This window comes from Furipterus horrens, unplaced genomic scaffold (genome assembly GCF_987537825.1).
Source record: "Furipterus horrens unplaced genomic scaffold, mFurHor1.1.pri manual_scaffold_4, whole genome shotgun sequence".
NCBI lineage: Eukaryota > Metazoa > Chordata > Mammalia > Chiroptera > Furipteridae > Furipterus > Furipterus horrens.
This window is the reverse complement of record NW_028327174.1, coordinates 52,885,674-52,899,332: the sequence shown is the minus strand read 5'-3', so window position 1 is coordinate 52,899,332 and position 13,659 is coordinate 52,885,674. Positions and strand designations below refer to the sequence as shown.

The window sequence follows — 13,659 nt, the reverse complement described above, 5'->3', positions numbered from 1 at the left end:
GGAGTCTGTCTCTGGGAAGTCACTGAGAGCGCAGCCCAGATTGCCTGTGTGCCTGTTGTCAGCTCCCAGCGCAAAGCCTGGCACAGAGCGCCGCGTAAATGCCTGTGGCTGTCAGTCTCCCAGGAGGCGTGGAATGCATGTTTGCAGCCCACTCTACTCCCACCACCTTGGCTGCTGCTGACTCAGATGGCTGACATCAGTCTTTTCCCCAGGGAGGGGGGACCCACTCACAACTGTCTCCCTCCCACACCCCCATTGGGGAGCGATAAGGGACGCTGAGAAAGTAGTAACAGCCTCAGGTTAGGAGACCAAGGTTAGGGAAGTGACAGTCCTGCAATCACAGGCAGGCAGGTGCTTTTGGAAAGGACTTCCCTGGCAGACCCTGCTTGAAGGCAGAGGCAAGGAGGCCCAGAGAGGTTGAGAGTCACTACAGGACACACAGCTCAGTGGGGATTCATCCCCCCCAACCCCCTCCCCAAATGCCTGGTATCTAGCTCTAAGTAGGGAGGAAAATCCCCTCCTGGGCATTAAGGGACAAGTCTGTGAGTGTCCCTCACCCTGTGCCTCATGGGAGCATGTTCAACTTCTTGAAACTGGGAGCTACTGACAGCCTCCCAGTGGCCTTAGGAAGGGATCCCACAGCCTCCTCTGGGCCTGAAGTGGGCCTGTTCTTCACCTGCCTTCCTTGAGCGGTGCGGGTGGCCCCATGTCCTCTCCTTTGGGACCATGGGAACACTAGCTGGTGACAGTCCCAGCACTAGCCCTGGCGGCTGTGTCAGGAGCACAGCCAGTGCTGTCTCCACTCCTTCCCTCAGGCAAGTCCCTCTCCTCTCTGGGTCCATTGTGCTTTTCTTTCTGAAAGCTGAAGTGGGTGACGAGGGACAATCTCTGAAGTCACCTCCTCAGCACTCCCTCCGTTCTAACATTTATCTATCATTTCCAAGTCTTTCCTTGTTAAGTCCCAGTAGCCTGAGGTGGTTGGGGTGAGAAGGGGGCTGTGTGAAGTGATCTGAGGACCCCTGGCTCCTTGTGAATCAGGCAGGGGTCCCCGTATGGACTGGGAAGATGGGAATGTTGGGATGCTCCATGGGCCTCGTGGGGTTTTTGTTGAACACATACATGCTTCTGGGATCTGTTCCTATGTTCAGCCATGATGGGATGTGTCCTCCACCCACCTCCAGCCCCCTCCAAAGTGGCTGGGCCCTTCTGGGGAGGCTCTGCTATGAGGCAGAGGGTCGGGGGGCTCAGGTGATGGTCGAAGCCCCCTGTTTCTCTTTAACTCCTGGAAGAGTGTTTTGCCCCCCTTACCTTCCTGGCTCCTGGGCACTGCCTGAGGAGCCCAGGTCTTTCTAGGTCCTCATCCAGTGCTCAGGCACCTTCGTTCTGTCCTAGCATCCACTTTGCCCAGCACAGAATCTCTACCCAGTGGACAGCCTGCCAGTGGATGACAGAAAGGTTGCCCCCCACCCCCACTTTGTCACCTGTGCCACCCCCCCTCCCCCCGGCCCGACCTACCAGGGGGTAATGAGGTTAGGGGCTGGGGGTGGGACTGCAACAGGCCTAGGCACTCTCTCCACCGCACATTGCCCAATGCTCCCTCCCTCGCCACCTGCACAGCCTGGGCCCTCGGGCCTTGGCTTACAACAGGGGCCTGAGACAAATCCCACAGAACAGAGCCCCATTGATGGCGGCCACCAGGGCTGGGTAGGAGGAGACCAATCCAGCTGCTGGTGGTGGAGGTGGCTGTGGGAGCCCGTATCATCCTGTTCCAAGGCAGGAGAGCCCCAGGGGGGGAGAAGGTGGCATCCTGCCCCAGACAGTCTCGGCTCAGCCCCAGCTGGGGAGCACAGGTGATAACAGGGAACAGCCTCTCCCTCCTGCTGGGGGAGAAGGGACTCTCCACACCCCCCAGCCCACAGAGCCCCTCCCTCCCTCTCCCTCCCTCCCCCTCCCTCTCCTCGGGGCAATGGGGCAGGAGTGTCTGTGGAGGTGGGGAGCCAGCCCAGTTTGGGAAAGATAAAAAGCCCATTAGGGGCCCAGCAGCTCACTGTGCTCCCTCCCAGCTCTCAGCCCGTGCACTGGCCCCTCGGACAGCCATGAGGGCCTCTGTGTCTCGGCGGACGTACTCCACCAAGGGGGGCTTCAGCTCCAACTCTGCCAGCGGAGGGGGTGGGTCCAGGGCCCACACCAGCTTCAGCTCTGCGGCAGTGTCCCGGAGCAGTGGCAGTAGTGGTGGGCCACGCTCTGGCCCTAGCATGGGTGGCTTTGGCAGCCGGAGCCTCTATAACTTGGGGGGCAGCAAAAGCATCTCTGTCAGTGTGGCTGGAGGGGCCTGCTCAGGGCGGGCCATAGGAGGCTTTGGCCATGGCAGTGGGGTCTACACGGGCCTGGGGGCTGGAAGGCAGATGTTTGGGCCTGTTTGTCCTCCTGGCGGCATCCAGGAGGTCACTGTCAACCAGAGCCTGCTGACCCCCCTCAATGTGGAGATCGACCCAGAGATCCAGCGGGTGCGCACCCAGGAGCGGGAGCAGATCAAGACCCTCAACAACAAGTTTGCCTCCTTCATCGACAAGGTGGGCCAAGGTGGAAGGAGGCAGAGAAGGCCCCTGGAGTAGAAGCAGGGCCTATAAGAGGAGGTGGGCTGGGTAGAGGCTGTTGCAGCCTATGTACACTTGGGTGGGGGTCGATGGGATGACTTGGGGAGCTCTTCTGGCCTGTGCTTGGATGTCCAGATGTGGCTGGCTGGAGATAATCTTCAGGTCTTTACTGTAACTGCTATTGGCCAAGCCCACCCTGACCACGCTGTGGCCTTTCCTGTGGCCATCATTTATGTCATTACACAGCAGCCTTAGCTCACAATGACACAGCGATTGTCCTCATTGCTCCTCTTAGCAGGGTGGCCCTTATTGCCTTTTGTCACTTGACAGCTGGGAAATTGGCTCAAGTGCTAAATCACCCAAGAAACCCTGCCTGCTTCCTATTCTCTCAGTTTTGTTGGAGGCCTAAGGACAAAGCTGTGATCAGGCACAATGCGGAAGGGGTTGTCCTAGAAGAAATCTCCTTTTTGCTTCTCCTATTCCTCATTGCTATCCCAGCCAAGTTTATGGTGGACAATGAGGAGAATGGTCACCAGGCCACCATGACCTCGGGTATGGAGTTTGATCCCATGTTGGAAGTGTCTTCACTCCCTCCCTGGCATCCAGGTGGACTGGGAAGCTCTTGTCCTGTTCTCTGGCAATTCTAGGTCTGTTTTGTTGGCCATGTCTCTCTCCACCCTGAGCCTCCAGGACCATAATGGGAAAAATCCTGGTGGATCACTTGTTTCAGTGATTTGTGGGTTCCCAAAGGATATTCATGTCCCCTTTCTCATGCGATACAGTGTCCCATGAGAAATGATAATAGGTAACCTTGTGCCCATTTTTAAGGAGAGAAAACTGAGGTTTAGAGAGGCCATGTGATTTGCCTAGGATCATAGAGGTACTTGGAGGCTGAGGTGGGCCTGGACCCAGGGTCAGGGACCTCATGTCATTGGCACTAAGAAGGTTCATTACCGCTCATGGCAGGTGCAGCTGCTGCGTGGTGCCCCTGGGCCACATGACTATGGGCCTGGAGCGTTGTGGGGGTGGGACCTGGAGAGACTGGATGGCAAAAGGTGAAGCAAACCATCCCGCCCACCCTCCTCACCTTCTCCCCTAGTGACTTTTGTTTTTTCTATGGGACTGTCCCAAAGGTTAAACAAACAAAAACCTCTCCCAGGCTCTGAGACTCATGGCTTGGGAGCTAGGGGTCTGAAAAGTTGTCTGTGTCTGGTGTCTGGGAACCCTAGCTGGGCAGGGAACCCCCAGGGGGCCTGTTAAACCCTTGCCATGAGCCTCCTTTTGAATCTTTAGAGATAGAGTTGGGCATCAATCTTTAAAAAAACTTTAAAAAGTCAGATTTACAGAAAAGTTGTAAGAATAGTACAGGATACTTCTATATATTCTCACCTAGATTCACCAATTTTAAACATTTTGTGACATTTGTCTTCTCTTTCTCTTTTTGTGTGTGTATATATATATATATATATAATCACAAATATATACATATGTAGTCGTATATATACACTCTACACACACACATATCTATATGCATCTTCATTTTTAACAGTTGATTTTGATGTGGAATTAGGGTTCAGAAACATTGGTCTAGTCCAGTTTACTCAGGACAAATGAGAAAGGGAACCCCAGAGAGAAGTGACTTTGTGTCACTAACTAGACAATGACTAAACTGGGGCTTTTATGTTTGTTAACTTTTTAGAGTCCTTGTCATCAGGTTAGACTGTCTTTCCCAACAAAGATTGTTCCCTCAGAGGCTTCTTCCTTCAGCAAGGCCTAGGCTTGCACTGTCCCTGTGATGTCCTGGTCATGGATGGATGGTGGCCATGAGCCCCATTCTTGGTCCCTCCTGGAGAAGGGGGTGGTGCCAGCCCACCATCCTTCTTGCTCTGGCTCAGGTGCGTTTCCTGGAGCAGCAGAATAAGGTGCTGGAGACCAAGTGGGCGCTGCTGCAGGAACAGGGCCAGAACTCGGGCGTCACCAGGAACAACCTGGAGCCCCTGTTTGAGGCCTACACAGGGAGCCTGCGCAGGCAGCTGGACAACCTCCAGGGCGAGCGGGGGAGGCTGGACTCCGAGCTGAAGAACGTGCAGGATCTTGTCGAGGATTTCAAGAGCAAGTGAGGAGGGCTGGGCAGGCTGGGGCTCTATGGGTATGGGGAGGAGCATTGTGAAAATGTCACCAGAGAGGGCCACTTCATTTGCAGGATCTTGGGACCCCCCGGGGGGGGGGCGGTGATGCACAGACAGGGCTGCTTCCCTCGGGTGATCAGGCGCTGGACCCATCATGCTTGCCAATAATTTTGAAAACTCTTTATTATAAGGTGGGCAGAGTAGAGCAAGGAACTTCTATGTTCCCATTACCCAGCTTTAATAAATGATCAATATAGCCAATCCTGTTTCATCGTATTCCTACTCACTTTCCCTCCTCCCTTATTGTCTTGAAGCAAAACCCAGCCATCATGCCATTTAATTCACAAGAATTTTACTGGATATCTTCATATAGTTCATTTAGATAACTTGACTTAACAAACATAAACACAATGCCATAATCACACCTAAATTTTTTAAAACAACAATTCCTTAATATCATCACATAGCCAGTCAGTTTTGAGTTTTTGACTGTCCCATTAAAAAAGTACAGTTTGGAATTTAGTGGGGTCTGAGATAGCAGAAAAAAAAAAATACAGTTTGTTGAATCAAGATCCAAATAAGGTTCACATATTATGATTGGTTGATACGTATATTTATAATTTTAAGGCATACTTTTTCACAACTTTTTCAACAACTTGACGTGAGCAATTTCTAAACCTTAAAGTCTCAGCAAAAGCAGTTGGAGGGAAGTTAGTTGGTTGAAATGTCATCCTGTTGTCGAAAGTGAAGGCAAAGGTTAGGTGCTGTTGACACACCTCCCCCTGTTCCTGTAAAGCCTGCGAAGGGCTCTGATACAAACAGATGGCCACTCTTGACTGTCACGGTGTTGCACAAATTCTGTGCCCATTTTCTCAAAAAAGGCAGGGAGGAATGTTTAAAGACTGCACCCCAAGTTTCTTCACTGGTTGGCTGCATTACAGAACCACTTCCCAAAGGCGTTCTTGTCCAGTATAGGACCTGCCAGGGCTTCCTTAAAGCCAGGAGGGTCAAGTGCCTTAAAAGGCAGAACTTGACTGAGCCTGGCCTGACTCTTCTGTGTGCGACAGGTACGAGGATGAAATCAACAAGCGCACTGCCGCTGAGAACGAGTTTGTGGTGCTCAAGAAGGTGAGCCGGGAGACAGGGCGTGGGGGCTGGTGGTCCTTTGGCCACCAAAGTGCTGGGCTGCCTCTGAGAGAGGCGAGAACCCTGCGGGCTGAGCTGCCTGCCCTGCTCTCTCCCTTGCCCCCAGGATGTGGACGCTGCGTACATGGGCCGCACGGATCTGCATGGCAAAGTGAGCACCTTATCAGAGGAACTTGACTTCCTGAATCATCTCTATGAAATGGTGAGATGGCCAGTGGACAGGGATCGTGACACACAGCATTGGGCATTGATTCCCGCAGAGGTCTGATCTGAATTCACCAGTGCAATTATTTGATAAGATAAACCTGGACCTTTAATTTACACTCGCTTCCATTTATTAAGTGCTCACATGAACCAGGCAGTGGGCTAAGTGCTCAGCAACTCCATCATGTAAATACTATTGTCTCCATTGTATCGTGAGGGACACTGAGGCTCAGAGCATTTGCTCATGGTCACATAGCTTGTTAAAGGCAGTGCTAGAGTTATAATCTCATTCTTGAACGTCAAACTCTGACTCTTGCTACTGCGTCATACTGTGTTGCCCTTTTGCCCAGTTTGTAATGGAGCAAGGAATGCAGGAGCAGAGACAGGCACAGCTGAGATGGGGACTGAGATACCAGATTGGAGCAGGAGGTGTGGGTAGTGGGCAGATCAAAGAATCCACTGTGATGGTCACTGTGACACGTGGTAAGGGATTTCACCGTCTGGTTTCGGTTAGGCCAGATCTTAAGGAAATCTGGAGGCCCAACCAGCAATTCCTGGCATGCTTTACAGAGCAGGAAAGGAGTCTCATGGCTGCCCTCTGGCCTGGGAGGTCCCTGTGGGGTCCAGCTCCTGCTCCAGTGCCATCACTTCAGCCTCATCTCACTCAGATGCTCTCCACCGCTCTCCCCTTCAGCGTCCCTGGTGTCTACGGAGGAACAGGCCTTTTAATCCACAAAGCTCTTCCCTCACCACTCTCATTGGCTCTGTTTCTTTGGAAAACCTGATCTTGCTGTCCCTGGGTTCTAACGAGACCACCCTCATCCACTCTTGGTGGTGTCCAGTAGATAGTTTTTGCCTCCTTGCCTTAAAAATTCCAAGTTGATTTTCCTCAGGACCATACTCTGGTAAGGGACTGTAGCGTGTCCCTGAGGTGGGGAGGGGGAGGGGTGATCCTGCAAATAATGCCAGCAGTGCTGTCATTGTAGGGAGGAAGACAACTGTGACAAAGTGATGTCACCTGTGGTAAACATGCCTTGTGGGCATCTTGACTGACCTTCAGAGAAGTTGGGTCAAACAATGCATTTTACTGAGCACTCACCATGGGCCATGTTCCGGTCTGAATCCTCACAGCAATTGCATGAGGAAGGTGTTATATCATGTCCATTTCACAGAAGAGGGGCCCGAGGCTTCGTGAGTCTTAGTGACAACCCTGGTCACACAGCTAGTGAATGTTAGGCTGGGGATTTGACTTTACTTTGTCTCTCTCCAGAGCTCATGTCTTTTCACCAAACTATAAATATTTCAGTGACTGAATTTCTGTCCCCATCCCCCCAACCCATTCCATCTTTTAAAAGGTAATTTGAATATTCTAAATCTACATCAGAAAGGATATCAGTTTTAGCTTGGGTACTTCTCTCTTTATTTCTGTCTATCTCTACTTTTGAGTATGCCAGCTTAGTTGGTGGCACACTCTGTGGGTTTGAGACTGGGCTCCTCACTTATTAGTTTGTGATTTGGGGCATGTAACTCTTTGTGCTATTGGAAATGAATTAGTGCCTGTCAAGTATCTAACACAGGCCTGACAACAGGAATTGTTCACTAAACGAGAGCTGGTGTTATTATCCTATCTTTGTCTCTTATAATCCCATTGGCTGCAGCAAAGGGCCAATGTGTGAGAAAAGCTGGAGATGACACCAGAATATGTTGGAAGGTGTTGACTTTTGGAGGGCAAATTCTCTCCCCTTTGGGAGTCACTCAGAAGCCCTGAGTGGATGAGAGATTTGATCAGAGCTGGAGTCTGGGGCAGGAGAGAGCATGGGAGAGATAGAGGCATAGCCCAGCTGGGGGCCAACACCTAACGTTAGAGCTGGTCTCAAAGCGGGAACACAGGAACCAAACCTGCCCTTCGTCTCATTTTTAAACGTCTGTTTTTGCATGAAAGCTGTTAGTCCTAGAAATACAGGGAGCGTCCAAGAACATGACTCTGGTCTATAAATGACTGTATATTCTCGAGGAAATCACTTGGGCTTTGTCACTCAAATGACTGGTTCTAGGCTGGGCCCCACTCAAATTGGATGACCTTGGGTCTGGCGAACTTGGATGTGTCACTTCCCTTCTCCAAGCCCCTTTCCTTACAGTCAGGACCACCATGAATGGTGGTGCAGGTTATTAATTGGTGAGTGGATAGTGGGGTTCAAACCAGGCTCCTGCTCAGCTCCCCAGGCTCTGGGATGGAAGAACTTGCCTGGAGGGGAACACTTTCCCAATTTGCACAAATGCACCCTATGGGCCAGTTGTGGCCCTGCCTGCCTCCAAAGGTGTTCTGTGATGAAAGGAACTAGTGAGTGTGCTGGCTTGGGGCCTGGCACCAACTTGAGTGCAGTAAATGCACATTCCAATTCCCCTGTTTTAATCTCTTGGAAGTCTGCAAATCCACAAAAAGAAATGCTGTCTATTAAAATGGGAGCCCATTTCACAGCTGAAGAGACTGAGGCCTTTCTTGCAGTTGCAGCTCCTTCTAGAATGTAGCCTGGAGAAAAGCACAGGCCTCCTGATGCTACCTGAAGCCCTGTCCTTCATCCTTTGGCTGCTTCCTGGGGGCCTGGTGGCAGCTATTTCTGTTTCTGCAGGAGCTGAGCCAAGTGCAGACCCATGTGTCTGACACCAATGTCATCCTCTCCATGGACAATAACCGCAACCTTGATCTGGACAGCATCATTGCTGAGGTGAAGGCCCAGTATGAGCTGATTGCTCAGAGGAGCAGGGCTGAGGCTGAGGCGTGGTACCAGACCAAGGTGAGAAGAAGGATTGGCTTAGCTATATGAGCTGGGACTGGACCTTCCCCAACTGTGAGAGGCCTGGGCCACTGGGCTCCTTGCAGGCCCAGGGCCAGATATACCCAGCTTATATAGAGATCTCCAGCTGTGAGGGTGGGCTTGGGGGCCAGTGGGTACCCATGTGGACCTGGAACCGTTTGACAGCTCATTGCCACTTCTTTGGCTTCTAGTATGAGGAGCTGCAGGTGACAGCTGGGAAGCATGGGGACAATCTGCGGGACACCAAGAATGAGATTGCTGAACTCACCCGCATGGTCCAGAGGCTGCAGGGTGAGGTGGATGCAGCCAAGAAGCAGGTGATTCTCTGGTTGGGGGCCCAGGTAGTGGTGGAGATGGGGGGGAGAGGCTTCTTATTGTCATTCTAAAGGGTGATATCTGCTCTCATCTTAGTGGACAGGAAACATTCAAATGCTGGACAATCAAGATCAATAGGTTCCTTTTACAAGAGAGGAAACTGAGGCCGAGAGAAAGGAAGGGATTGTCTAAGGTCACGCAGCATATTAGTGGTAGAGCAGGTGGGATGACCTCCTTTAAGGAGATTGATCCCATCTCTAAGAGATCAAAGAAGAAGATAAAGGTTCAAGGGTCCAGTTCATAGCTACTGACTCCATCTAGAGTATGGTTGAAAAGTGTGGACTCCTCCCCAGATTAGAGTGTAGCACTGGTTATTGGTGAGGGTGTGTTACTTATTTTATCTCTTTTGAGGCACTAGACTGAGCTGCAGCAAGAGGGACTAATATTAGACTTCAGTAAGGACTTCCCCACTGGTGCTACATGATCCTGCTTGTGTAATAGCATTGCCTCTTTTAGATGACTATTTCTGATTTCCTTTTCTCCCAGTTGGTTGTGATGGGGGAAGGTGGGGGCTGGTGATGTCTGGCTTAAGGGCAGAGAAATGGGTGTGATGACTTTGGAGGGTGTTCTCAACACCTCTTATTCCCCGGGCAGTGCCAGCAGCTACAGGCCGCCATTGCAGATGCAGAGCAGCGTGGGGATTTGGCATTAAAGGATGCTCAGAAGAAGCTTGGGGACCTGGACACAGCCCTGCTCCAGGCCAAGGAGGACCTAGCCCGGCTGCTGCGTGACTACCAGGCCTTAATGAATGTCAAGCTGGCCCTGGATGTGGAGATTGCCACCTACCGCAAACTGCTGGAGAGCGAGGAGAGCAGGTGGCACCCTCTCCTGCTTGATTTTAGGGCTTCACAGCTCTGCCCTGTGGGACAGTCTGTGTAGTTGGCTCTGGTGTTGGGGGTAAGGGAGGAACCAGGGAACTGGGCTCCTAACTCATTACCTGAAGGAGACTTTCCACCTGTGTTTACTGCCTCTGCTGCACTATCTCCTTGGCTGGCACAGCCCTCAGTAATCCTTATGATGGTTGGTAGGCCAAGAGGAGTGAGGCTTCTTCCAACACCAGATTCATCATTTCTGTTGTTGGAGAAGGAATGCGATGTAGAGAAAGTCACATTAGCCAGAATCTGGGCAGCTCTGTTTTGGCATGGGCTTTGTTTCCACCCCTCAGGAGGGGTGCTGCCCATGACCTGCATAAGGACGGAAGGGAGGGCAGGGTGGTGTGGCCTGCTGCGGCTCTTCTTTTCTGCTGCCCTGGCTTTAGGACCTGCTGGAGGGGCCCCCAGATGCAGTGTGGTCACAAGTGCATTTTTCTTGTGTCTCCTGGTCTTGGTTCTCAAGGGCTGACCAACCGAATCGATCCACTACAAAGGCAGAGAGAGGGAGGGAGAGTTTTTGCTCAGGCTCCTGGAATGACTGACGCTTTTCCTGGCCTTTCTGTTTCCCTTAGGATGTCTGGAGAATGCCCCAGTGCTGTCAGCATTTGTGAGTATTTTGCTGCCCCAACCCGGGTTGGGCCACTGTCCTCTACTCAGTCCACTCAATTCGTCCTTGGCCAAAAGCACACATTCCCTTCATTTGATCCCTGGAGACAGGTTCAGAGGGTCCTCAGAGAATGAACTTTCTGTCCTGATCTCTCCATCCATTTCCTACGGCTCCACTGCCTGATCTTGTTCCTGCTTCTCACTGATTTCTGAAAGTCCCAGGGCCTCTCTCAGCGTGGCTGCCCCACCATACCCACATCCTTTGTTTTGCAGCGGTGACCGGCAACTCTACCACTGTGTGCGGAGGTGGCGCAGCTGGCTTTGGGGGTGGCATCTCCCTGGGCGGAAGTGGGGGTGCCAGTAAGGGCAACTTCAGCACCAATGTGGGCTACAGCAATGTCAAGGGTGGAGCCGTTTCCGGGGGCACCTCCATCCTGCGGAAGACCACCACAGTCAAGACGTCCAGCCGGAGGTATTAGCTGCTGAGCCTTGCAAGCTGGAGCCCTTGTAGTCTTCTCCCCACCACACTCCCCCACCTTGGCTGCCTTCCGCACCCACCTTCTTAGGAGCAGAACAGCCCCAGGGCCACAGATCTGGTGTATTTACATGCCAGACTCTTTGCATTTTGGGAAGGGCTCAATTCTACCTGGCTTTCTTCTTGGCTCTGTGACAGGATGGGAAGGGAAGTTATGGCCACCAGCTTGAGGGATGTGTTTGGGGGATTTGGGGTGATCATCTGACCACTGAGAGGAGGCTGGATTTCCCAGGCCATCTTGGCTTCCCACACCTCTGGTTTGAGCTCAGGGCAGGCTAGGGGAGGAAGAAGGGAAGCCAGGAGTGGTACCCAAATGCCCTTCAAGCTCCCACCAGATCCACCCACTCCCTGAATCTACCCAGAGCCCTCTCCGCTGTCTGTGCCTGTGATGTGTCTCAATAAATGGCAACTGCAGCTAGCTGTCTGTCTGTGGCTCCAGTCTGTCCTGCCTTGGGAATGGAAACTGTCAACTGATTAACTCCCCGATGGGGTTGAGACAGCAACAACCACATGCTCACTATGCCACAATCATCATGCTGAAAGCATATTAGCTTAATATCATCACTGCTCTTGGTCTTGACTCATACTCTCTCACAGAGCACATAGAAGGCTGGAAGGAGTATATAAGTCGCTCAAGGTAGGACCCAAGTACTGAACAGCTGCCTATCTCCCAGCCCATCCCCTGATGTTATTGAGCCCTCCACTAACTCTGCGGGGCAGGCAGCATGATTGTTCAGGAGAGATCTTGGGCTTCAGAACCAGGCAGATGGGTTAAAATCCCAGCTTTGCCACTTACTAGCAGTGTGACCTTGGGCTAGATCCTTAACCTCTCTGAGTGCCAGTTTCCACATTTGTAAAAGCAGGGTGTGATGAGAACATGTGTGAAGCATCTGGCTTATGAGGGCCTTGATAAGAATTGCTTAACTTTGCTTTCCTTCTCCTTGGGTTCTGGTTTCCCTGCTCATCATCCTGCAGTCAGATTTCTCTCCCAGCCTTCTCACCCAGTCATCAATAAAAATTCACATTTTTACATCAACAGCAGAATATACATTCTTCTCAAGGGTACATGAAACATTTTCTAGGATAGATTATATATTATGCCACAAAAGAACTCTTAGAAAATTTAAGAAGATGGAAGTCATACCATATATCTTTGCTGACTACAATAGTACAAAATTAGAAATCAATACTAGGAGGGAAACCAGAAAATCCACGAATGCATGGAAATTAAACAGCACTCTATTGTACAACAAATACATCAGGAAAAAATTAAAAGAGAGATAGTTTCTTGAGACAAATGAAAATAAAAACATACACACCAAAATTTATGAGATGCAGCAAAAGCAGTTCTAAGAGGGAAGTTTATAGCTATAAATGCATACATCAAGAAAATAGAGACCTCCAGCCAAGATGGAGGTGTAGGTAGATGCACTTCACCTCCTTCCAAAACCATAAGAAGGAATACAACTACTTCAAAACTAAAAACAACCAGAACTACCAGAAAATAAAACTGCATGGAAGTCCAACCAACAAAGATATGAAGACGTAATACTCATCCAGACACGAAGGAGGGGCAGAGATGATGCACTATGGAGGTGATGATGGTGGCAGCAAGGCAGTGGCTGTGGCCAGCCATCAGAAGGCAGTCACACATTATAAAAGTTGGGAGGGACACCTGGGAAGCAATCGTAGCCCCAGACCAGACTGCGCAGCTCATGGTTCCAGTGCCAGGGAAAATAAAGCCTCATTGCTTCTGGCTGTGAAAACAAGTGGGTGTTGGGGCAGAGGAAGAAACTGTACACCTCTCAGCAGAGTCTGTTTAGAGGCCCCCTGCACTGGTCCCAGAACATACACAAACCCACCCACCCTGGGAACCACAACCAGGGTAACAGCTAGAGGGGTGCCAGTCCTATATGGGAAGCGGGAGAAGTGCCTGGGAAAGGGGAAAGTACTGAGCAAGTGGCATGGTTTCCTCTCAGACCCCTCTCCCACATACAGTGCCACAACGTGATGAAATGGGTTGCCCTGTACTGATGGATACCTAAGGCTCCACCCCTTACAATGTAACAGGTACTACAGCTCTACCTAAGACACAGAGGCAAACACAGGAGGCTGTGTCAAGTTGAGGAGGCAGAGAAGTATGGCCCTAAAGAGGGAGCAGATCAAAGTTCGAGTGAGAGAACTAAACGATGAGGAGATAGTCAACCTAACGTGAAGAGTTCAAAACACTCGTGATAATTATGCTTATAAACTTGATAAGACATTCTTGAGTACAGCAAACACATAAGGGAAGAAGTGAAGGCTATACTAAGTGAAATGAAGAAAAATCCACATGAAACCAATAACGAAGGGAAAGAAGTGGGGTTCAAATCAACGATT

The 13,659-nt window shown here is 51.0% G+C and overlaps 1 protein-coding gene across 1 annotated transcript; it reads left to right on the top strand.

Annotated features, from left to right (window-relative positions):
* Positions 1-2,019: 2,019 nt before the first annotated feature.
* On the top strand, positions 2,020-11,698 carry KRT79 (keratin 79). Its single transcript, XM_090273225.1, has 9 exons — positions 2,020-2,573; positions 4,493-4,713; positions 5,794-5,854; positions 5,979-6,074; positions 8,707-8,871; positions 9,084-9,209; positions 9,862-10,082; positions 10,712-10,746; positions 11,019-11,698. Exons 1-9 carry the CDS (start codon positions 2,097-2,099, stop codon positions 11,222-11,224), a joined length of 1,608 nt encoding a protein of 535 aa, XP_090129351.1. The 5' UTR covers positions 2,020-2,096; the 3' UTR covers positions 11,225-11,698.
* The last annotated feature ends 1,961 nt before the right edge of the window (positions 11,699-13,659 follow it).